This window comes from Salvelinus namaycush, chromosome 19 (genome assembly GCF_016432855.1).
Source record: "Salvelinus namaycush isolate Seneca chromosome 19, SaNama_1.0, whole genome shotgun sequence".
NCBI classification, from domain to species: domain Eukaryota; kingdom Metazoa; phylum Chordata; class Actinopteri; order Salmoniformes; family Salmonidae; genus Salvelinus; species Salvelinus namaycush.
Window position 1 is genome coordinate 16,293,990 of NC_052325.1, and position 25,473 is coordinate 16,319,462.

At 45.9% G+C, this 25,473-nt stretch overlaps 2 protein-coding genes and 1 pseudogene across 2 annotated transcripts in view; 1 reads left to right on the plus strand and 2 right to left on the minus strand.

Moving 5' to 3' along the window:
- The window catches only part of LOC120064175 (collagen alpha-1(VIII) chain-like), a 78,183-nt gene extending 76,340 nt beyond the window's left edge, over positions 1–1,843 (minus strand). The window contains exon 1 of the mRNA XM_039014563.1: positions 1,677–1,843. The gene's annotated coding sequence lies outside the window, so the exon portion shown is untranslated. The remainder of the gene's footprint in view (positions 1–1,676) is intronic.
- On the plus strand, positions 1,147–21,430 carry LOC120064177 (discoidin, CUB and LCCL domain-containing protein 2-like). The gene is made up of 13 exons (XM_039014564.1): positions 1,147–1,481; positions 2,997–3,221; positions 3,464–3,601; positions 11,321–11,445; positions 16,058–16,191; positions 16,277–16,317; positions 16,812–17,152; positions 17,811–17,958; positions 18,104–18,235; positions 18,329–18,422; positions 18,789–18,838; positions 18,962–19,096; positions 19,177–21,430. Exons 1-13 carry the CDS (start codon positions 1,376–1,378, stop codon positions 19,593–19,595), a joined length of 2,088 nt encoding a protein of 695 aa, XP_038870492.1. The 5' UTR covers positions 1,147–1,375; the 3' UTR covers positions 19,596–21,430.
- A 1,401-nt stretch (positions 21,431–22,831) lies between these two features.
- Positions 22,832–24,979, minus strand: LOC120063753 (annotated as a pseudogene).
- Positions 24,980–25,473: the final 494 nt, after the last annotated feature.

The following is a 25,473-nucleotide window of genomic DNA, read 5'->3' on the forward strand; positions in this document are numbered from 1 at the left end:
TGCCTGTAATCCATGGTTTCTGGTTGAGGTATGTACGTACAGTCACAGTGGGGATGACGTCATCTATGCACTTATTGATGAAGCCAGTGACTGATGTGGTGTACTCCTCAATGCCATCCTTTATTTATATCCAGGGGGCAGAGGTCAACCTCTTAATCAGAAACATATTTCTGCTATTTAGATAATTTGGAACATGTTGTATTACTTTTAGACAACGCATTTGGTCAATGTGAGAAGTTAGCTGGTTAGAGAGGAGGATTCCAGCCACTATCCACTGCCTAGAAATTTCTGCAGGAGAACTGTTTTGCTGTCTGCTGCGTAACCGGCGTACCCCAGCCTTTTCCCAGGGCATCTACTGATAAGAACACTCCAATAACACACATTACTGGAATTCCCCAAACTTTGCACACACGAGAGATAGAGAGAGAGGACATCATATTCAATAACGAGACAATTTTCGGCCACTCCTCCACACAGCAGAAATCATGTCCCTGTAGAAAACATCTGTATGCATTCAGATTCCTCAACTGTAGACCTACACACACACACCTACACTAGGCTCCTCACTGGTGAAAACACTGTTGGTTGCTACGGATTACTAATGGATACTCAGTTAGTTGCATCAAAATCCAAAGCATGCTATCTTGTTCTTCCCTCTCTGCCAAGTGTGCCTGAGCCATAATAAACGCATGACGTGTTCTTGACATAAATGTAGAAAGAAACTAATGCACCACTGGGACTCACAAAATGTGTTCATTAATTATAGATGATTACTGGCATACAATCTACTAATTACAACAGACAGTCAATAACTAGGCCACTCAGTGTTATTGGAGAGAAAAAGTAAGCCTTATATCTGTACACAACAACTAAGTACTGACACTGACACTGTGGTTGGGTCATAGGCCATGGCATTGGGCAGGTATGGTATATGGCTGTATGGGCAATAGGTTGTAGACCTATGACAATTGTCCAACAGTGAATGCTGATTATCTGGTTCATCCCTATCACGTTCAACGGGGAAGTCGTTGCAGGATGCTTAATATTTCTTAATATCTTCCGTCATACCACTTGGTGGATTTCGGATTCCTATTGAATCATATTGCAGTGTGGGAGGAGCTGAAGTGGAGGAAGTCGTTCTACAGCAGTTTGGGTAATGTTCCTTCAGATTCAGCTGTGAAAACGAATCTGACCGCGACCCGCGCTGTGCTTTCAGAGAGAGAGCGTCGGACGTTTCCGAGCGCAGAAAGAAGAAGTAGCGGTTTTGACTGAGGACGGAGGTTTTGCGGAGCAGCGTTTTAAACTGCCCGTACAGACTAAACTCTGAGTTCACCGGTGTGAAAGCGAGCAGTATGCATTCGGACTGCAGGCTGCTATGGGCAGAGCGGTAATGGTGGGCAGGGGACCGACAGAGGCCGGGCTTTTCTTCCTGTGGACTCTCATCATCCTCCTCACCGCCAGAAGCAGTCGAGCGCAGAAAGGTTGGTGTCGGTCGGTGCCACTTAATGTAACCATGTGTAATACAAGTGTACAATAGATACATATAGACAGTACCACATTCGCTTTGACGCAGTGTTAGTATGAAGTGTGTCTGTTGCATTCCGGATAGCCAGCGGCAGAGATTATGCTGCTGCGCCTCAGCAAGGTTGAAAAGAGACGATCGCTAGATAGCCTACCTTACATGGCTCGACTGCTTCGTTCTCTCCCCTATCCCAAATATGTAGCCAGAATCACAGACTGCAAAAGTTGCTCTCTTCTCCGAGCAGTTTGGTAGTCATTGGAATTGGTTATTTAAGTGTTTAGCCTAGATATAAAGGACAGACAGTGCAAAATAAACAATAGTCATTTGTGGGCAGGATTTCAGCTGATTAAAGAGAATACACCATTTGGTCAAATTCTAACCGAGGGGGGAAGGGTTGAGGTGGTAGAGAGGTAAACAGCCTCAACGTCTCGTGGCGGTACGGGTAGGCTAGTAACGAGTTAAATAACAGTCTATTTAACCCCACAACCTTGGTTCAGAAACTTATATCACCTCTCCAATTGTCACTTGGACGTTTGGGACGTTTTTTTGAGCTTTTGGAAACATTGGTGGCAGAGTACGGCATTTGGTTGGTGTAAACTAATCCGAAAGCTGCTTCTCTCTAGGTCAGGAGGGGTGGGGAGGTCGCTGTGTTTAGATCCACAAAAAACACGCCACTTCGATACAACTACGATTTTTTGGGGGGTAGCAGGTTATGAGAATTTACGCAGAAGGTTATGATAATTAACATAGCAGGTAGGATAATTAGGTCGATGTTTGGAAGAAGGTTTAGGGTTAGCGAAAATATTATCCTAACCTGCTACGAAAACACATGTATCGAAGTGGCGTGTTTGATGGGAGTCCCGTTTTTGTCAAGTTCATCTGAATAATATGTCAGTTACGTTACATGACACCAGCCCAGCCGCGGGTCCACTCAGCCCATGACGCATAACTGTCCACTGTTATCTCTGGTCCGAAAACTAGCCCTAGCCTATTCCACAATAGCTCTAGTCTTTACCTCTCAGTTTAATCACATCTGTAAAGTGTAGCAATATGGGGTGGACTCCACCTAGCTTGACTTTAAATGGATTAAAGGACGGACATCTACTTGGTCTTGTTTTCGAATGAGGCCTCTGACTGGGCCTAGTACAGTATAGGACAGGGTCAAAGGTCAAGCCAAAAACCACGTCATGATTGACTTAAATCAGCTGCAATGGATTTGTTCACTAGAACTCCTTTGGAATCCTGAAAACTAAACAGTGATGGTAAAATCCTTACACTCACCCTCTCCTGTCCAAACTAATGGTGTGTCAAAGTCTGAACGTCTACTGTCTATCCCACTGATATTTCCAACTCTAGATTTATCCATAATGTGTAGTTGTGTAACAACCCTTATGTGCATATACATCTACCCATTATGTGTGGGTAGGAACAGTACATGTATGTCTCCACTAAGTCACTCGGTGTGTGTGTACAGGTGATGGCTGTGGCCCCAGTGTGTTGGGCCCCAGCAGTGGGACCTTGTCCTCTCTGGGTTATCCCGGGACTTACCCCAACCACACGGTGTGTGAGTGGGAGATCAGTGTGCCGCAGGGCCGGAGGCTACACTTCCGCTTCGCTGACCTGGACATAGAGGACAACAACTGTCAGGTCAACTACCTCAGAATCTACGAGGGTGTAGGACCCCAGAGGACCCAGATAGGTGAGAGAGGGATGGAGATGTGAAGGTGGAGGGGATAGGGAATGGCTCTATCTCCTAGGGGAAAGGAGAGGGGTGTATGAAATATATATCATCAATCAATATAAATCACTATATGACAGTATGTCACTATGTGACAAACACATCAATAGAATAAATGTCTGTACCACTATCTGAATGTAGATAATAACCACTACATCAGAGTGCAAGATTAAGAAACTTACCCCTCTCCTCCCGACCCCCAGTGAAGTTCTGTGGTCTGGGTCTGAAGGTTCCTGAGCTCATCCAGTCCGCTGGGAACCGGGTCACCATCCAGTTCATGAGTGGAACTCACCGCAGTGGGCGGGGCTTCTCTCTGTCCTACTCCACCACAGAACACACAGGTACAAGGGGTCAGGGGTTGGGGTCTGAACTGCATCCTAGCTGTGCATCCTAGCTGCTGGTGTCCCAATCCTCAGATATGACAATGTCACCCATCATAGACCGCTGTGTTAACTCTTAGTTGAGATTACAATAGATTGTTTTACAGTAACATTGTGCCCCCATAGCTGAGGGAGTTGCCTAGGTAGCAGTGTGTGTTTGCACGATTGGGAGTTGCAGGGTCTCATGTGAGTCCTATTATAAATGCTTCTCTGCTCCCTCTTTTTTTCCCATTCCTCATCTACTCTCTCCCTTTTGCTCCTTTTCCTTACTGGATAAATATCTATTTTAAATGTATGAGACTGTCTGTTGTCTGTAAGTGGTATCTCATGCTGCTCTCTCTGTCAGTGTGTGTGAGATGTATGGAGTGAATTCTGTTACAGGGAGATGTGATCTGCTGTAACATGACAGACATGGAGAATGCCTATTACAGCTGGCATTTATCTCCACATAACTGTGTGTGTGTTTGTGTGTGTGAATACTGGAGTTCTATATCTAGACATACTGCAGCTCTGTGTGTGTTCATCATGCATGTGTACATGTGAGCTTGCATGTGTGGATGTGTTTTGTGTGTCTTTATGTGAATGTGTGTGTGTGAGAGAGAAATAGAGAGAGGGTATAAGAAAAGGTGAGATGGGATGTGAGTAGAGAAGGAAGTAGAAGGAGCGTTTTGGTCCAGGGCAGATGGAAGGACACGGAGGTTCAGGCCAAGATTCAATCTGAAACAACTGTATATAGTGCGCTTCACATTTAAAGGTCATTTCCAATTGAGGAGACATCTGCATCGTTTACCTTGAATACGATCTCCTGCGAACGGGGTAACATTGCCTTTAAGGCGTTTACTGACGGGCCGCAGGAAGCGGCGAAGGTCGCATAGACTTCAATGGGAGTAGGGCGGTGAGCGGCAAAATGCCAGCAGTTTTGTAAGCTGCTCGGTCCCGTGCTGATGGCTCAGTGCTTGAGATGCCTCTGAATCAGAGAAGTGCGGAGGGCTGACTTAATCAACATCCACGTCTTCAGCGCCCGGGGCACAGTGGGTTAACTGCCTTGCTCGGACAGAATGACAGATTTTTACCTTGTCAGCTTTGGGATTCGATCCAGCAACCTTCTGGTTACTGGCCCAATGCTCTAACCACTAGGCTACCTGCCGACAACAACTGGGGCCGCTGTTCTGGCGAGGTAGGTGGGTTTTCTCACGGTTAAATTGTCGTTTACTGCAGCCCGTCTCTAAGCGCCTTTAAAATCTGCATTGTCTATAAGCGTGATCGGATTGAATCCCGGCCTTAATGAGGTGTGCTGTTGCAGTGAGAGTGTCGGGAACAGTGTGTACGTATCCAGAACCCTTAGATGAAGCCCAACCTGTTCCTGTGTGGCTGGGCTTCGTCACACACCACTCCAAAGAGCTGTACATCTCTGCAGACTAGAGTGGCACAGACTGTGTGTGTGTGTGTGTGCTGAGAGCCATTAGCGCTGTGCACTGCAGATCCAGTGTGTCGTCACACTTCTGTTGTGTCAGGAGTCTGTCTACATCGGCAGTCTCCCTGGAGTACTGTGGGGAGAGAAGAGATGGATGAGAAGGAGAGATAGATGGGAAAGGAAGATGGAGGAAACTAAAGGGGGATGCAGGGGGGTGGAGAGACAATGGTTGCAGAAGGGAGAGTGATGAGAGAGAGGGAGATACAACAAAGCTTTTATTCTGAAAGAAGGAAATCAAATTACTGAAGAGAGAGAAAGAGATGGGGTGAAAGACAGATGGATATGTTATTACACATTCATATGTTGGAGAGCGTTATCATCTTCAGTGACTGGATGGGGATTTCTAACCTTGTGGGCATCCCCACAGTGTTTTTCTTTTTCAAAATGACCATGTCGCCTGTTATAGCACACTGTGTGTGTGTGTGTGTGTGTGTGTCGGTCCGTCTGTGCGTGTCTGTTCTGCTTGTGTCCATGTGCATGTGTACCTAGACAGGGTGGAATACAGACAGCGAGAGCTGAGTTAATGTGATCTGTCTGTGTTTGCCTTTGTACAGGGACACAAACGCGTCACTTTTGTTTTTCAAAATAGCATTTGTGAGAATTCTACAGAATACATTTTGCTTTCACAAGAACTGCAAATAACAGTTTCAGGGTACGATAAGCAAGACACATATTCTCCATTACGTTAGTGAGCTAGCTTGTTTACAACGGGGAAAAAAGTTCCACACGACTTGCGCTGTAGCTTCACAATACCTGGTACTCTTGCCTATGCCGCTTGTCCCATCTGGACAAGAGGAATACCTATGTAAGAATGCAGTACTCTCCAAGCTCATCACTTAGCTTGCCCTGGGTCTCAACCCCACCCTGTGCAACTGGGTCCTGGACTTCCTGACGGGCCGCCCCCAGGTGGTGAAGGTAGGAAACAACTTCTCCACTTCGCTGATCCTCAACACTGGGGCCCCACAAGGGTGCGTGCTCAGACCCTCCTGTACTCCCTGTTCACCCATGACTGCGTGGCCATGCATGCCTCTAACTCAATCATCAATGTTGCAGACGACACAGCAGTAGTGGGTTTGATTACCAACAGCGACGAGACAGCCTACAGGGAGGAGGTGAGGGCACTCGGAGTGTGGTGTCAGGAAAACAACCTCTCACTCAGCGTCAACAAAACAAAGGAGATGATCATGGACTTCAGGAAACAGCAGAGGGAGCATCCCCCTATCCACATCAACGGGACAGTAGTGGAAATGGTGGAAAGTTTTAAGTTCCTCGATGTACACATCACGGACAAACTGAAATGGTCCACCCACACAGACAGTGTGGTGAAGAAGGCGCAACAGTGCCTCTTCAACCTCAGGAGGCTGATGAAATTTGGCTTGTCACCTAAAACCCTCACAAACATTTACAGATGCACAATTGAGAGCATCCTGTCGGGCTGTATCACTGCCTGGTACGGCAACTGCACCGCCTTCAACCGCAAGGCTCTCCAGAGGGTGGTGCGGTCTGCACAACGCATCACCGGGGACAAACTACCTGCCCTCCAGGACACCTACAGCACCCGATGTCACAGTAAGGCCAAAAAGATAATCAAGGACAACAACCACCCAAGCCACTGCCTGTTCACCCCGCTCCATCCAGAGGTCGAGGTCAGTACAGGTGCATCAAAGCTTGGACCGAGAGACTGAAAAACAGCTTCTATCTCAAGGCCATCAGACTGTTAAACAGCCATCACTAACACAGAGAGGCTGCTGTCTACATACAGTCTCAAATCATTGGCCACTTTAATAATTGGAACACTAGTCACTTTAAATAATGACACTTTTATTTTTTTATTTCACCTTTATTTAACCAGGTAGGCTAGTTGAGAACAAGTTCTCATTTGCAACTGCGACCTGGCCAAGATATAGCAAAGCAGTTTGACACATACAACAACACAGAGTTACACATGGAATAAACAAACAATCCATAATACAGTAGGAAAATCTATACACAGCATGTGCAAATGAGGTAGGATAACCGAGGTAAGGCAATACATAGGCCATGGTGGCAAAGTAATTACAATATAGCAATTAAACACTGGAATGGTAGGATGTGCAGAGGATGAATGTGCAAGTTTAGATACTGGGGTGCAAAGGAGCAAGACAAATAAATAAATAAATACCGTATGGGGCTGAGGTAGATTGGATAGGCTATTTACAGATGAGCTATGTACAGGTGCAGTGATCTGTGAGCTGCTCTGACAGCTGGTGCTTAAAGCTAGTGAGGAGGTAAGAGTCTCCAGCTTCAGAGATTTTTGCAGTTCGTTCCAGTCATTGGCAGCAGAGAACTGGAAGGAGAGGCGGCCAAAGGAAGAATTGGCCTTGGGGGTGACCAGTGAGATATACCTGCTGGAGCGTGTGCTACGGGTGGGTGCTGCTATGGTGACCAGTGAGCTAAAATAAGGCGGGGCTTTACCTAGCAGCGACTTGTAGATAACCTGGAGTCAGTGGGTTTGGCGACGAGTATGAAGCGAGGGCCAGCCAACGAGAGCATACAGGTCGCAGTGGTGGGTAGTATATGGGGCTTTGGTGACAAAATGGATGGCACTGTGATAGACTGCATCCAATTTGTTGAGTAGAGTGTTGGAGGCTATTTTGTAAATGACATCGCCGAAGTCGAGGATCGGTAGGATGGTCAGTTTTACGAGGGTATGTTTGGCAGCATGAGTGAAGGATGCTTTGTTGTGAAATAGGAGGCTGATTCTAGATTTAATTTTGGATTGTAGATGTTTAATGTGAGTCTGGAAGGAGAGTTTACAGTCTAACCAGACACCTAGGTATTTGTAGTTGTCCACATATGTCCAGAGTAGTGATGCTGGATGAGAGGGCAGGTGCGGGCAGCGATCGGTTGAAGAGCATGCATTTAGTTTTACTTGCAGTTGGAGGCCACGGAAGGACAATTGTATGGCATTGAAGCTCATCTGGAGGTTAGTTAACACAGAGTCCAACGAAGGGCCAGAGGTATACAGAATGGTGTCGTCTGCGTAGAGGTGGATCAGGAGCAGCGAGAGCGACATCATTAATGTATACAGAGAAGAGAGTCGGCCCTAGAATTGAACCCTGTGGCACCCCCATAGAGACTGCCAGAGGTCTGGACAATAGGCCCTCCGATTTGACATACTGAACTCTATCGGAGAAGTAATTTGTGAACCAAGCGATGCAATCATTTGAGAAACCAAGGCTGTTGAGTCTGCAAATAAGAATGTTGTGATTGACAGAGTCGAAAGCCTTGGCCAGGTCGATGAATACAGCTGAATAGTATTGTCTCTTATCGATGGCGGTTATGATATCGTTTAGGACCTTGAGCGTAGCTGAGGTGCATCCATGACCAGCTCTAAAACCAGATTGCATAGCGGAGAAGGTATGGTGAGATTTGAAATGGTCGGCAATCTGTTTAACTTGGCTTTCAAAGACCTTAGAAAGGCAGGGTAGAATAGATATAGGTCTGTAGCAGTTTGTGTCTAGAGTGTCTCCCCCTCAATTCACATATGGTGTCCAGGGTACAGCTGGGGGCGAAGGGTGGTCTATAGCAAGCGGCAACGGTGAGAGACTTGTTTCTGGAATGGGGAATTTTTAGAAGTAGAAGCTCGAATTGTTTTGGTACAGACCTGGATAGTAAGATAGAACTCTGCAGGCTATCTCTGCAGTAGATTGCAACACCGCCCTCCTTGGCAGTTCTATCTTGGCTGAAAATGTTATAGTTAGGGATGGACATTTCAGGGTTTTTGATGGTTTTCCTAAGCCAGGATTCAGACACGGCTAAGACATTTGGGTTGGCAGAATGTGCTAAAGCAGTGAATAAAGCAAACTTATGGAGTAGGCTTCTAATGTTAACATGCATGAAACCAAGGCTTTTATGGTTACAGAAGTCAACAAATGAGAGCACCTGGGGAGTAGGAGTGGAGCTAGCCACTGCAGGTCCAGGATTAACCTCTACATCACCAGAGGAGAAGTAGGAGAAGGGTACGGCTAAAGGCTATAAGAACTGGCCGCCTAGCACGTTCGGAACAGAGAGTAAAGGGAGCCGGTTTCTGGGCACGATAGCATAGATTCAAGGCATAATGTACAGACAAAGGTATGGTAGGAAGAGAGTACATTGGAGGTAAACCTAGGCATTGAGTAATGATGAGAGTGAGAGTCTCTAGAGATGTTTAAACCAGGTGATGTGATCGCATATGTGGGAGGTGGAAGAACATGGTTGGTTAAGGCATATTGAGCAGGGCTAGAGGCTCTACAGTGAAATAAGACAGTAATCACTAACCAAGACAGTAATGGACGGCATATTGATATTAGGGCGAGGCATGCATAGCCAAGTGATCGTATGGGTCCAGTGGGTGGTTGGGCTGGCTGGGGACACGGCGATTCAGGCAGTTAGCAGGACAGGGCTAGCAGTTAGCAGGCCGAGGCTAGCATAAGGGCCTTAGATGGACGTTGCGACGGGGAAACGTCTGTTTTTGCCTCCTCGTGTGGTGACGTTGATAGACCAGTCGTTGAATTAGTAGGGTTCCAAGTAGCAGAGGGGTCCAAGTCCAATTGTCAAAATGGGTATAGTGGTCCAAGAAACTGGCCGATGGATCAGCTAAGTCCAATATGCTATAGATAGCTAGCAGGCAGCGGTTAGCAGAATGGGCCTTCAGGGGACGTCGCGCCTGAGGGGCCAGTTGGGATCCTCGGGTAGATTATGGCGGTATTCCAGTCGTGAAGTATCGGGGGGTTCCATGCCCCGTACCGGCAGTAGAAGGAGTCCGGATATTGTAGCCGAGGAATGGGCTTCAGGAGTAGCCCAGGAGCCCTAGCCGGGAGATGGGTCTAGCATTGGCTTGCTCCAGGCTAGTTGGTGCTAGCTCTGGGACGGAAACGTTAGCCAGGAGTAGTCAACCCGGATTGCGGTTAGCTAGCTGTGATGATCCAGATGAAAAGGTTCAGAGTTTGCGGTAGGAATCCAGGGATATGGAGAGAAAAATAGGTCCGGTATGCTCTGGTTTGGAACGCGTTGTACGAACTGGCGAGAGCTTTCTGAGCTAAAGGTTAGCTGATGACCACTAGCAGGGGTTAGCTGACTGATAGCTAGATAGCTAGCTAGCTTCATTTGAGGTATTCCAGTTCGGAGGTAAATATAAGTACTTTAGAAAAAAAACAGATCCACACCACATTGGGTGAGGCAGGAGAGTATTTTGAAGTTGAGGATTAGGAAAAATATTAAAAAGAATGCAAAGAAAAATATATAAATACATGGGACGAGACAAGACAAAGACGTCTGACTGCTACATCATCTTGGATTGTGTTTACATATCTTACATTACTCATCTCATATGTATATACTGTATTTTATACCATCTATTGTATCTTGCCAATGCCGCTCGGTCAACGCTCATCATATATTTATATGTACATATTCTTATTCCATCCCTTTTACATTTGTGTGTATAAGGTAGTTGTTGTGGAATTGTTAGATTACTTGTTAGATATTACTGCACTGTCGGAACAAGAAGCGCAAGCATTTTGATACACTCGCATTAACATCTGCTAACCATGTGTATGTGACCAATACAATTTGATTTTGATTTACTCTTGTCCAGGATCTTGGAAAGCTACCAACTCAGGTCCAGGATTAGTTTCAGCCAGGGTTGGTTTGCGTTTCACACATGCTTTATAGGGAGGATCTGGGTGCCAAACACTCCAGGATCCAGATCATATGGGGATGTAAGAAAACGCACTTAATCTATATATGTCTTTGTCACAGAAAATGGATGATTTGCAGTATGGATCAGATGAGATGGAGGTCATTACCACTGAATATATTAAGAGGGACATTTTTGGTGTGCCACAGAATTTGTTATCCCATCAAGGTGTGCGACCCTTCAAAAAAGTTGGGAACCACTAAGATAGCCTGTTGAAAAATATGCTTCAATGGTAGGATGCATATACCTAATCAATGTAATTCTGAGCTAAATATGAATAAAAAAAATCTATGTATTTTTCTGGCGTTCCTTAAATTCTGTTGGGTGCCTAACTTTTTGGGGCAAACCGTGTGGTGCCACGATACTGCCTGGTTTTGTGATACTTGGCCTGGTATCACATTCTCTGAAAATAGGCACTTTTTCTTGCAGTTTACACAGATTTCTTTGCATGTTTTGGACCTTCACCAGTTTGCATCCCTGTTTTTAGATCTGATCACCTGTCTCGACAAAGGAATCAACTTCACTGAGGCAGAGTTCACAAGATACTGTCCTGCTGGATGTATGACCTCTGTTGGGGAGGTCGCTGGGACCGTACCCCACGGCTACAGAGACGTGAGTATATGCGCAGTGCTCAGGGAATGGTGTGTGTTTGTGGATGTGCATGAGTGGTACTGAGTGATGAGCAAGTCAATGAAACAGAGACAGACTGGGTGGGAACTGTGCACGTGTGTGGGTGTGTGCATCTTTGTGTGTGTGTAAACGTGTGGTATGTGTGTGTCAGTGTTAGTCGTTGTGGAGGGCACACAGTTCCCAGGTTATTCACACTGCCCAATACCCCCCTCCACCAACTCAGTCTGTCTCTGTCCTGCTCATCACTCAGCAGTACCCACTGCCACTACCCCACAGGAACTAACTGGCCACACACAGTCATGACTCACTTCATGGCTATGTTCCCCTCTCTGTCATTCTATATCTCTTTTTTTCTCTCTCTCTCTCTCTCTTCCAATCTCTCTTTTCCTATCTCATTCACTCTCTCTTTCCCCTGCTGGACCTTGTCTGTCCTAACCCCCCCCTCTCTCACAAAGTTCTTTGTAAACAGAGCCTCTCTCAGCGTATGCACATCCCAGGCTGATGACCTCACAATACCCCGGCTGTGTCTGAGGTCATGGGGGCTGAGTGAGTCTGCGGATGATGACCTCATGCCTGGGTGGGTCGGGGGGCCATGGGGGTGGGAGGGCTAGATTTGGGGTTGTGGGTGTTATCGAGAGTCAGTGTCGAGAGTACAGAGTCAGTGTCCGGGGGTACAGGTTAGTCGAGGTCATTTGTACATGTAGGTAGGGATAAAGTGACCATGCATAGATAATAAACAGCGAGTGGCAGCAGTGTAAAAACAAATGTGTGGGGGGGTGTCAATGTAAATAGTCCGGGTGACCATTTGATTAATTATTAATTGTTCAGTCTTATGGCTTGGGGGCGGAAGCTGTTAAGGAGCCTTTTGGTCCTAGACTTGGCGCTCCGAGGCACAGTGGAGGGCAAGAGTGTTTGTGTGTATGTATGTGTGTCAGGGGGTGTCTCTGAGTCATAGGGGAGGAGACGGAGGTTTGGGGGTGGTGAGCTAATTGTTTGGCCGACGGAAAAGCTTCTTCTAATCCAGTCCATCTGGAGGAGAGTGCTGAGCGGACTGGTGTGTGCAGTGCGTGCGTGTGCACGTGAGCGTGCCTATGTGATGTGTACAGGCGTACGTTTGTACCTGGTGGTGTGGTATGTGTGTATGTTTCTGTTGTGTAAGCGGTGTTGCAGATTGCATAACAGAACAGGATTCCGGGTTCTCCATGTTCAGCCAAACAGAGCTGTACGGGGTTACAACCCGAGGCAGTCTGACTTTGGTTTCTGTGGAGCGTTGCCATCTGCTGCTCATTGGACCACACCTTAAGTCACAGGGGGGTCAGTGCACCCCACCCATCTCTGAACCTCTACTTTACTCGCACACTCTGTCAACTTTTTCAGTAAGAATTTGTTTCTCTCTCTTGCTCTACCGGTTCTCCCGTACCTTCTCCCATACCTTTTGGATTGGTGTGTGAGGTGTTGTAACGAGTGAGAGAGTTTGTGTGAGTGCATTATGTGAGTGTGTGTGTGAAAGCGGTCAGTGCTCTGAGGTGGTGGTTTGGAGCAGTGCAGTGTGTTTGTGTTAGTGGTTTGGTGGGGGGCTGTTTCGGATGTGGTGTGTTACTGGGATGTTGTAGAGCTGTAAGGGTGTTCAGTGCCTGTGGGTACCTCGACTATGTGGTTAAAGTCTGTGCGTGTGTGTGAATGTGTAGAACGTGTCTATGATTGCAAAGTGTGTGTGTGTGTCACAACACGGTGCCGTTGGTGTTACCCACTGTCCTGTCAGCTGTGAAACCCCATGTGGGGCCTTACCAGGAAAACCATCCCACTTCACTCACGCAGCTGCCCACTGCTGGGAACTGTGGTCTCACTAAATGTGTGTTTAGACGCGTGTGTATGTGTTTTGACAATATATGAATGAATAGATCAATTTTATGACATCAGCAAATGACTGAGTTAGTTACTTGAAAGCTAAGGGAATGCTTGAAGAAGAGAGAGGGAAATGTTTAAACAATCCAACCTTTTCAGTGATCTTAATATATTAACTCACGGAAGGAGGGAAGGAATTAAGGAAGGATGTATATCAAAGTCAAATAAAACATTTTTATGAAGCCCTTTTTACATCAACTGATGTCACAAAGTGCTGTACAGAAACCCAGCCTCAAACCCCAAGCAGTGCAGATATAGAAGCAGATATATAGAAGCAAGAGAGGAAACCTAGAGAGGAACCAGACTCTGAGGGGTGACCAGTCCTCTTCTGAATGTGCCGGGTGGAGATTATAAGAGTAAAGTAAGTAAGGCCAGATTGTTCTTCAAGATGTTCAAATGTTCATAGATGACCAGCAGTGGTTGTGGAGAGTTCAACAGGTCAGTAACTCAGAAGTAAATCATAGCTGAGCATTCAGAGTTAGAGACAGCAGGTGCGGTAGAGAGAGTGTGGAAAACAGCAGGTCTGGGACAGGTAGCACATCCGGTGAACAGGTCAGGGTTCCATAGCCGCAGGCAGAACAGTTGAAACTGGAGCAGCAGCTCGACCAGGCGGACTGGGGACATCCAGGAGTCATCAGGCCAGGTAGTCCTGAGGCATGGTCCTAGGGCTCAGGTCCTCCGGGAGGGGAGGGAGAGAAGTAGAGGAAGCATACTTAAATTCAGGACACCAGATAAGACGGGAGAATTACACCAGATATAACATACTGACTCTAGCCCCCCGGCATATTAACTATTGTAGCATAGATACTGGAGATTAAGACGGGTGGGTCGGCGGTGACTGTGACCCCGTCCGACGATTCCCCTGGACAGTGCCAACCAGGCAGGAAATAACCCCACCCACTTTGCCAAAGCACAGCTTTCACACCACTAGAAGGATATCAACAGACCACCAACTTACTACCCTGAGGCAAAGCTGAGTATAGCCCACAAAGATCTCCACCACACAAACCCAAGGGGGCGCAAAACCGGACAGGAAGATCACGTAAGTGACTCAACCCACTCAAGTGACGCACCCTTCCTATGGACGGCATGGAAGAGCACTAGTAAGCCAGTGACTCAGCCCCCGTAATAGGATCAGATGCAGAGAATCCCAGTGGAGAGAGGGGAGCCGGCCAGGCAGAGACAGCAAGGGCGGTTCTTCTCCCCAGTGCCTTGCCGCTCAGCTTCGCACCCCTGGGCCAGACTATACTCAATCATAGGACCTACTGAAGAGATGAGTCTTCAGTAAAGACTTAAAGGTCGAGACCGAGTCTGCGTCTCTCACATAGATCAACAGACCATTCCATAAAAACTTAGCTCTATAGGAGAAATCCCTGCCTCTAGCTGTTTGCTTAAAAATTCTAGGGACAATAAGGAGGCCTGCGTCTTGTGTAGGTATGTACGGCAGGACCAAATCGGAGACATAGGTAGGAGCAAGCCCATGTAATGCTTTGTAGGTTAGCAGTAAAACCTTGAAAGCTGCATAATTTTTCGTCAAAAAGTTTCAGATTTTTGCATTACAAAAATGGAAAAAAGCTGTCCTTGAAATAGTCTTGATATGTCAGGGTCCAGAGTAACGCAGAGGTCCTACACAGTTTTATTTGAGACGACTATGCAACCATCGAGATTGTCAGACCCAACAGCAGATGGGACATAGACATCTTGGGACATAGAACTAGCATCTCTGTTTTTTCTGAGTTTAAAAGTTAAAAAAATTGCCACCATCCTCTTCCTTATGTCTGAAACACAGGCTTCCAGGGTAGGCAATTTTGGAGCTTCACCATGTTTCATCGAAATGTACAGCTGTGTGTCGTCCGCATAGCAGTGAAAGTTGACATTGTGTTTCCAAATGACATCACCAAGAGGTTCATTCATTGTTCATTCAGTATTGTCATTATTACAAATATCTAAAAATCGACCGATTTTGAATCGGTATCTGCTTTTTTTGGTCCTCCAATAATCGGTATCGGCGTTGAAAAATCATAATCGGTCGACCTCTAGTGTAGACCAATTAGGGTTTCCAATCTCTCCAAAAGAATGTGGTGTCAGAAGCAGCGCTAAGGTCTAGGAGCATGAGGACAGATGCAGAGCCTTTGTCTGATACCATTAAAAGGTAATTTACCACCTGGCACCGCCATTCCAATCAAAATCTACGTCTACAAATCCTGCCTTTTTTAGATGGATAGCTATTAAAACAGGCCAGTTTAAAAAATTAAAAAATAAATGTCATGCCACTCAGGGTTCCCCCTGCCAGGAAGTGACATCATCGTGCCGACTCATCTCCTGTTACCTGTGGAGCTGAGGTCTGGGAACTGAGAGCTGTTCTTTGTGATCTATCTCACTGTAAAACCTTATACAAGTCATTACTGTCACTCACTGGGATATATGGCTTTTCAGTTGACAGTGGAACAATCCTAACCACCGACTGACCGCTCTCTCTCCATCTCTCTCTCCTCTCTTGTTGTCACGCTCTTATCTCCCCCTCTCATCATCCCTCTCTCTCCCTCCAGTGTTTGAACCCTTTTCTTACAGCAGTGAGGATTCAATTGACATAGAAGTCATTTGATGAAGATGTTCATACATAAAAATTCACATTTCTAAACACTTGGATAGATCATAATGAATATCTCATTCTCCCTCCCTCCTCTAGTCATCTCCAGTGTGTCTAGCAGCCATCCATGCAGGTGTAGTGTCTAACTCTGTGGGCGGTCAGATCAGTGTGGTCAACAGTAAGGGCATCCCTCACTATGATGGCTCGCTGGCTAACAACGTCTCCTCCACTGTGTAAGTACTCAGTCTGTCTGGGAGAATACATCTGCGTTCTCTTCCCTTTCCATCTCTCGCCATCATTATGTCTATCTTTCTCCAGTGGTCCCTTGTCCAACAGCCTCTTCACTTTCAAGACCAGTGGTGAGTTAAGCTACAATACAAAAACAGACCATGATACCACAGCCACACATGCTTCTGTAACCGTTTCAACTATACCTGCCACCACAATCACTACCACAATCGCCAAGACAGCCATGTGTCCTCCCACTTAAAATACACTCAGTTTCTCGCTCTCTCTCGCGCTCTCTCTTGCGCCCTCTCTCGCTCGCTCTCTGTTGCTCTCTCTCGCTCGCTCTCTGTTGCTCTCTCTCGCTCGCTCTCTGTTGCTCTCTCTCGCTCGCTCTCTGTTGCTCTCTCTCGCTCGCTCTCTGTTGCTCTCTCTCGCTCGCTCTCTGTTGCTCTCTCTCGCTCGCTCTGTTGCTCTCTCGCTCTCTGTTGCTCTCGCTCTGTTGCTCTCTCTCTCTCGCTCTCTCTCTCTCGCTCTCTGTTGCTCTCTCTCTCTCTCGCTCTCTGTTGCTCTCTCTCTCTCGCTCTCTGTTGCTCTCTCTCTCTCGCTCTCTGTTGCTCTCTTTCAGGTTGCTATGGGACACTGGGTCTAGAGTCGGGCGTTGTTAGGGACTCCCAGCTTTCTGCTTCCTCTGTGTGGGAATGGAGTGACGTGATTGGCCAGCCCAGCGAGTGGGGCCCATCTGGGGCCCGCCTTAAAAGGGTGGGGCTTCCCTGGGTGTCAGCTCACAGCGACCAGCAGCAGTGGCTACAGGTGGACCTGAAGAAGGAGAAGAGGATCACAGGCATCACCACTACAGGCTCCGCCCTCCTGGAGTATCAGTTCTACGTGTCAGCCTATCGGGTCCTCTATAGCAATGACGGACAGTACTGGAGCACCTATCGGGAGGCAGATGCTACCCAGGACAAGGTGAACTAAACACTGCTCTCATCAATAACATTCAAGGGAAACTCCACTCAAAAATGATATTTTTGGCATTTTGCATCCTCATGCGGATGTGGCAGGTGACACTTTGCTTCTTGAAAGTCCAATATCTTGAAAACTTGACTGCTGACATGCAAAACATTTTGGGAATGTATCAACAGTGGACTAATGAAAGAAATACCAAAAGATAGTTTTGAGTGAATTTTCCCTTTAAGGAGAGAGGAAGCCACTTTAGACAAGAGCAGGGGGGTTTGTGAGTTGTTTGTTTCTATGGCAACAGTGATTGATTGCGGTTGTTTATAGCAGGAAACATGGGAGCTGACTGTGGTTATTAAGTCCTGTGGTCACTCAGGACAGCATCTCATTAAAGATGGATGGAGATTGATTGAATGGCTGTGTTAGTCAGGATCTGTAATCAGGGCTTTTTATCCTATATTTATACAGGAGATGATCTCACTAAGGTTAAAAATCTATTTTACAAGGGAAACCTGCCCCAAGAAGGTAGCAATCAGACATTTGTTACAGACCATATATAATATTAACAATACAGTAGGCAAAGGCAAGATAACATGAGATATCATTTGGAAACATACTGTAGCTTCAATGTCCGTGTGTACTGAAGACTGTTTCTCTTTCCTGACAGAGTTTCCAGGGAAACACCAACTATCTCCAGGAAGTGCGCAATAACTTCATCCCACCAATCGAGGCACGATATGTGAGGATGAGCCCCACCCAGTGGCACCAGCGAATTGCCCTTAAGTTTGAACTGCTCGGATGCCAGTTCCATCAAGGTAACCAAACCAGCCAATCAGATGCAAGTCAGGTGTTTTGATTTTTTTTAGCCCTTTAGTAAATGAGATTTTCTTGTGGGCAGTCAAAGGTTTTCTTTTGGCATAGAGGGATTATAACTGTTCTGCCAATTCTCCCATTGGACAGCTAGGCCACGGATAAACCACCCCCCTCGTCCTCCTACTCCCCCACTGGCCGCAGACACCCCCTCACTGTACGGCTTGACCACCCACACCCCTGAAATCAGAAACACAACCATGCCCCCACGCACCAGCAACGGTGAGGGAGGAAGGGAACAGAAGGAAAATAGTTACAGTATCTAGTTGTGTTGATGATCGTGATTGGTTCACACTGGTTGTGTTGTGGTCATAGATGTGGCATTGGCAGCAGTGTTGGTGCCAGTGTTGGTCATGGTTCTGACTGCCCTCATCTTGACCATGGTCTGTGCCTGGCACTGGAGAAACAGGTGATGATTAACTAGTAACAACTGAATACCCATGCACTCAGTAGCTCCGAACAAAGTACATTTGAGTCATTTAGCAGACACTCTTATCTAGAGCGACGTCAGTTAGTGCATTCATCTTAAGATAGCTAGGTGAGACAACTACATATCACAGCTGTAAGAAGTACATTTTTCCAGAGTAAGGACTTATCAGCAAAGTCAGTGCGTGTAGGAAAGTGCACAATTTTTTTTGGGGGGGTGACAGTTGTCTTATTTAAGATAGTCTTTGAAGACGTTTTGATGTTTTCAGAAGATGGGCAGGGACTCTGCTGTCCTAGCATCAGGGCAGAGTATCACACTCTTTGATTTTCTCCTCTGTTCTCTCCTCAGGAAGAAGAGTTCAGAAGGGGTTTATGATTTACCTCACTGGGACCGTACAGGTAAACACAACACTCTGTGTGTGTGTGTGTGTGTGTGTGTGTGTGTGTGTGTCTGTGTGTCTGTGTGTGTGTGTGTCTGTGTGTCTGTGTGTGTGTGTTTAATGTGTGTGTGTCTCTGTCCAGACTGGTGGAAGAGTATGAAGCAGTTCCTGCCGTCCAAGATGGCGGAGGGGGAGGAGTCAGTCCGCTACAGAAGCAGTGCAGTGGGCCGGCTCAGAGGAAGAGGGAACGCCCCCAGACTACAGGCCAAACCCGCAGGTATACACACACACACACACACACACACACCAAACTGAGTTTTTGTATTTGTAACACACCCTCTTCATCTCTTCCATTAGAATATGCCCAGCCCCTGGTGAGCGGTGTGGTGACATCACTAGGTCAGAGGTCAACCTTCAAGCCAGAGGAAGGTTCTGACCACTGCTACACTGACCCTGACCTCTACGGCGCTCCTATGGCAACAGACATCTACCACGCCTACGCTGAACCCCTGCCCGCCTCCGGTGCAGAGTACGCCACGCCCATCGTGATTGACATTGCAAGCCACCTATCAGGGAGCTCCTTGCTGAGCCAGCCACCCACAGTCTCCAGCTTCATGGGCCGTAGCCCCGCCTCCCTACTCGCACGGACAGACAGTGGGCAATCGGGTAGGTCAATGTACGACACGCCCAAGAGTACAGGACAGGCCACGCCCACTGAGGATCTAGCCTATCAGGTGCCTCAGAGCAGCTCTCAGAAGCCAGCGGGGCAGAGCTGAAGGGGCGGAGTGAGGACTGTGATTGACAGGGCCGTAACCATAAACTACATCCCCCATGGACAGAGAGAGGGGGATGTAACCCTGGGTCTGAGTCTGTAAAAAACACACTGCCTTCAAGTTAGTTCACTTGGCATGTGAGTGTGTCTACACAGGAGTCTGTATGTACAGTATGTGTGTGTTTACATATACATGCGTGGCCAGAGAGTGCTAGCATAGTGCCATACCAGTCTTATCACTGAAATAACAAAGTTGAATGTCTACATGAAAGAGGAGAGATGGAGAGCTCACTACTGTTTCAGCCAGGCTTAGTCCACTCTGTCAGTGTGTCTTAATTTTATGTTTAGTCAAACTGTGAGTTTATATTCCTTTCGTGTGTCAATTTAAAAGTTAGCTAATTCTCCGAAGATAAGGTCTCTGAAATGGTTGCCTTCGATAGAAAGGCAATGTTTCTACCACTAATGTGTTCTAATAGTGTTTGCATAAAGGCCAAAGGTCACCTATGTCATTTTTACTACGGTACGCTTTGATTGGAGGCTTTTAGATCTGTTAGTTCTCAAAATCAGATCTCTTAACTTTTGAATTTAACCAATCACCGTTGTACATAAATCTAGAGTGAAATCCACAACAAAAACCTGTGCTCAAGTTACTCAAAATTATTTTATTTTATTTATTTTTCTTTCATAATTCCTGCTGAAAAGGACATACTCTCACTTGAATGTTCCCAACCATTATGTGGTTGCACTGTTTTCATGGTTACACTGTTGTCATGGACACCTTGCCTCACGTGACACTGGTTGGTGACAAGTCAAAAAAAGAACCCATACACAACGTTTAGGTGCCATTTGTGTTCGCCTGATTGGATTCACACACTGCCAGATTAGGACCAGCGACTTGAGGCAGAATCCGCTGTCATGGTGAGCCTAGAGGAGCTGCCCAACTGAAGGGCTGATGTCTCTACAGTATGTCAGTGAGACTAAATGTTTTATTATTTTTCATCATATAGCCATGCATGCAAATATGGCCACTGTCTGTAAGTTCACACAGAATACAGAGGGTGTAGGATGTCTGTGTGTGCTAGTTAGAGGAAGCTAGAGTCCACTCCAGCCACTCTGTCCCGGGGCCCACCCTGGGTGCAAGTTTTGTTTTTGTCCCCTAGCACCACACAGCTGGTTCAAATAATCAAAGCTTGATGGTGAGTTTGGGACCAAGTTTGGGGAAACCCTGGTCTAGGTTACCGCGTCAGCCTTAAAGAGCTGTGTGTAGGTCATGGATCATGTCAAAGATGGTCCGGAGAGGGAACATTATCACTAGTGACCGGTCAGCATACTGAAGTCAATATGTACAGAAATACTTCAAATTCCAAAATAGACAGTATGCGTGTGAATGTGCATCTGTGTCTGAATTACTCTCCTGTGTGTATTTCTTGGACATTGATTGTCTCTACTGTGATTGCTGTGTGTTGTGTGTGTGTGTGTACGTGATGACTTTCCTTAGTGTCTTTGTGCGAGTAGCTGTGTCTGTTGAACCTTTGTATCGGTGTGTCTGTCTTTGTATGGCTGTCCTAAAGAGAGCATCTGTGTGAAGCTAGCTATGTCTGTATGTCTGTCCCTATGAGTGTACTGTATCTGTGTTTGATTAGACATGTCTTTAGTAATGGATGTGAGTAGATCATTTGTCTGCTCACTCCCGGTCCTGAACACCAAATCTGATCCTGGACCAGTTTAACTTGTGTGTTGTTAAGGGTTAGGACATCAGTAGGGAAGGCTGGCCCTAGGTCAGTGTGTGTGTTTCTGTGAGTTCACAGACTGAACAAAGAGAAATAAAGACTTAAAAAATAAGTCGTGCATTAACACTTTTGTAAAAAACATAACACATTCATACGGTCGACAGTAAAAAATGTCATCTTAAATGATTCCTTCATATTTCACATTACTTCATATCAATTTCTTGAAAATAATTTCTTAATAGATATTCAAGCACTGGTGTACATTATACAGTGCATTCAGAAAGTATTCAGACACCTTGAATTTTTACAAAATTTGTTACATTACAGCCTTATTCTAAAGCAAAAACAGTATTTTTTTTATTTTTAATTTGTGCAAAAACAGAAATATTACATTTACATAAGTATTCAGACTCTTTAGTACTTTGTTGAAGCACCTTTGGCAGCGATTACAACCTTGAGTTCTTGGGTATGATTGTTGTCCTTCTGGAAGGTTCTGCAATGTCTACAGAGGAACTCCAGAGCGGCCCAGCGTTGTCCGGATTTGGCTGGAGTAGGCCGTCATTGTAAGTAAGAATTTGTTCTTAACTGACTTGCCTAGTTAAATAAACTCTGGAGCTCTATCAGAGTGATCATTGGGTTCTTGGTCAACTCCCTGACCAAGGCCCTTTTTTCCACGATTGCTCAGTTTGTCTGGGCGGCCAGCTCTAGGAAGAGTCTTGGTGGTTTAAAACTTCTTCCATTTAAGAATGACGGAGGCCACTGTGTTTGTTCTTGGGGATCTTCAATGCTGCAGAAATGTTTTGGTACCCTTTCCCAGATCTGTGCCTCGACACAATCCTGCCTCTAAGCTCTACGGACAATTTCTTCGACCTCGACTTGGTTTTTGCTCTGACATGCATTGTCGACTGTGGGACCTTATAAAGACCGGTGTGTGCCTTCCCAAATCATGTCCAAACTATTGAATTTACCACAGGTGGACTCCAATCAAGCTGTAGAAACATCTCAAGGATGATCAATGGAACAGGATTTACCTGAACTCAATTTTGAGTCTCATAGCTTAGGGTCTAAATACTCATGTAAATAAGTTATGTTTTTTATTTGTAATAAATTGGCAAAAATTTCAAAACGGTTTTCGCTTTGTCATTATGGGTTATTGTGTGTAGATGAGGGGGAAAAATATTTAATCAATTTTAGAATAAGACTGTAAAGTAATAAAATGTCTGAATATTTCCCGAATGCACTGTAATATCTGAAAACAATTTCCAAATGTATCCCACCTCATTTCATTTTAACACCACTACTGCCACCACATGGCGATGTAGGGAAATTAAACCAAGCACAAGCATTCATGATGATCAAATGCTAACCACATCTCAAATGTGAACTACGTGCATTTGGATCATTGACCATTTCAGTAAATCAATTGGTCACATTCACAGTATTTAGAATGAAATATTAGACTTCTCTTTCTCATGATTCACTCAATATTTATTTTCTTCCTCACCCCTTTTCACATTGGTCCTTTTACATCACTCCTCCATGTTCCAGCTGTTCTTACCAAAATTCCACCAAATGGCAGTGAGGATGACAGCGAGGAGCAGGAAGTTGACGGGCAGGAAGTTGTTCTGACTCCCGAACCAGCTGACTGTGGACAGTACCACTTCCTTTCCGCCCTAGAAGGAATCCACTGCAAATTCTAACGGGGGGCTTCATGTGCTGAGGCCCACATTGTTTTTATAACTGACCAAATAAAGAAATCCAACATTTCAAGCCACAACCTACTGTTTCACTTCCACCCAATGAGAAACTAGCTAACCCTAATCCGTCTCAGGGTCGGAAATAGTAATCTGCCAATTGTAAACCGTTTTAATTCAATTGATTCAAATCTCATAATGATCAATCTGGTAGAATAAAGCATTAATAAGCAGATGAATAATAATGGCTACTGTAGGAGATATGGATGCAGTAGTTCCCAGTCGGCAGCCCTTCAGTTGTGGGTTCTCTAGCGCGGGACCCCGTAGAGCTTCTTGAAATTGGGGAAGGCAGCCTCCCTCATCCACACTATCAAGTCCTCGTTGATGAAGCCGTTGTTGTGGTCCCAGGGGTCCAGGTCATACACTGGCTTTTACCAGTACAGAGGCCGGACCGTGCCTGACAACACATAGACAACATTTGGAAAGTTAAGTAAGAGGGAGCAGCGATACATATGTCTATTAATATTAAATAAGAATGTGGTATTACACCATGACTACTAATAATAGAGATGGCCATGAACACACTGTGTGGGTGTATTGTGAGACACACCTTCAATCACATGTGCTAACGTTAGTGTCTTGTTCTCATCCAGTGGGTTGCGGAACTTGACGGTGTACCAGGTGATGCCCTTCCTGAACAGATGAACATGGACCACTGCACCCCCCTCTCCTGAGTGGTACGTCAGAGTGAAGGAGTCTGGGACAAACAAACAAAACACATCAAGAAATCAGTCAGTCAATAAATTAATCAAAACCAGGTCTCGTGTCAGATTGATTTGATCATATCACTGGATATTAAAATGTGTTTTCCCCCAAAATCCTATAATGCTGTCACATCATTAGCAGAGACTCAGAACATAGTGTGGGTAATGGTGTAATACCGTTGAACATGCTGTTGGCCATGGCCCAGCAGGGGGCGATAGGGAGTCCATTCTTTTCCTTTATGAAGGGCTCACAGTAGGTGCTGGGGTTATGTAGAGCAGACAGACAGGAAGAGTTTGACAGGGAAGAAGTTGTAAAAGCTCAGAATGAACCAGCATAAAGTTGGATAGAGGCAGACAGACAGGGATAGATAGATAGAAGTAGATAGAAACAGTAGCTACCTTCAGGTTTTTATTTTCTCCCGACCATCTGTCCATCGTCCCTGGAGTACATGTATGTTCCGGTGGAAGTTGATCAGCCCATAGAAGAACACATTTCTCTGGGACAGGAAATAGGAAACATAATCACTGTGCTTCTCAAAGGACTTAGATTTGGCTCAACAGCTTGTGGTCTCAAAACACGTATCACATGACCCTGCGTGTGTGTAGTCCACCCGTGGAGAGAGAGAAGAAGAGATGGTGAGAGAGGGAGTGACAGAAATAGATAGCAAACATTAAAACCCATATGAACTTTAGATACATGTTTGTTCTCCACCGCCACTCCTCCTGTTATACGGTACTCATTCTCAGGATACCCATAAACTCTTCTTATTGTCTCTCTCTACCTCTCCATCTCTGTGTTCATGGTTAGATAAGATATGCATTGTGGAGGGTGTTACCTGCTCCATTTCAAGTGATTGTGTGTGTGTGTGTGTGTATGTGTGTGTGTGTATGTGTGTGTGTGTGTGTGTGTGTGTGTGTGTGTGTGTGTGTGTGTGTGTGTGTCATCGGTGGAAGTAGAGGAAAAAGGCAAAAAGATTTGATTCATTTGAAGGGATTGATTACTCACATTCAGTTCATGTGTGTTCTACACGGTGACAAGTAGGCACACTCCCAGTTTCACACAGTGGCCATACAGTAAAAGAAAGGCAGGACGGTGTGAGCAGTGAGCATTGGGGACCAGACAGGCAGTCTCTGATGTTTGAAAGCCGAGTTGTCAGGCCTCCGGGCCAGGAGCCCAGCATTGGCCTTCGACTTTCCCATGACAGAGAGCTCCAGCTGTGGCAGGGAGAGGAGCACGGATAGGGTCAGACAACCAGAGAACAAGCAAGAAATGTGAGTCTTGTCTCTCTTCTCTTCCGGTCTTCTTTAACACAGTCTTATTTCTTTGTTCCTCTCCCTTGTTCTCGCTCCCCTCCCTACCAAGAGATTTTTCCCAGCAAGCTACTGGGAGAAATCCTTAACCAGAATCATCAGCTCTTCTTCCTCTTTCCGTCTCTTCTTTCTCATTCTTTTTCTACTGTTCTTCTCTCAGTTCTTCCTTAGGGCTTCAGTCCTACATACAGATGTTTTACAGTCTAACAGATCATCAAGCTAAAATACTTAAGGTTTATTTTAGATGGTAACTTACAATCAGTTACCCCTTCAAACCAGTTGACTGTGTCTGTGCCTGCCTCGTTGTAGAACAACTTCACACACAGGATGTTATGATAAATCCGACTTCCTACTGGGTGAAACAACTCAGACTCAGTGGGATG

Bases quoted from the DNA above. Each gene is read 5' to 3' on its own strand.
- LOC120064177 (XM_039014564.1), top strand. From the start codon at position 1,376: ATGGGCAGAGCGGTAATGGTGGGCAGGGGACCGACAGAGGCCGGGCTT. The intron at 17,153-17,810 runs GTGAACTAAACA...CTTTCCTGACAG, and splicing joins CAGATGCTACCCAGGACAAG to AGTTTCCAGGGAAACACCAA. The intron at 17,959-18,103 runs GTAACCAAACCA...CCCATTGGACAG, and splicing joins CGGATGCCAGTTCCATCAAG to CTAGGCCACGGATAAACCAC.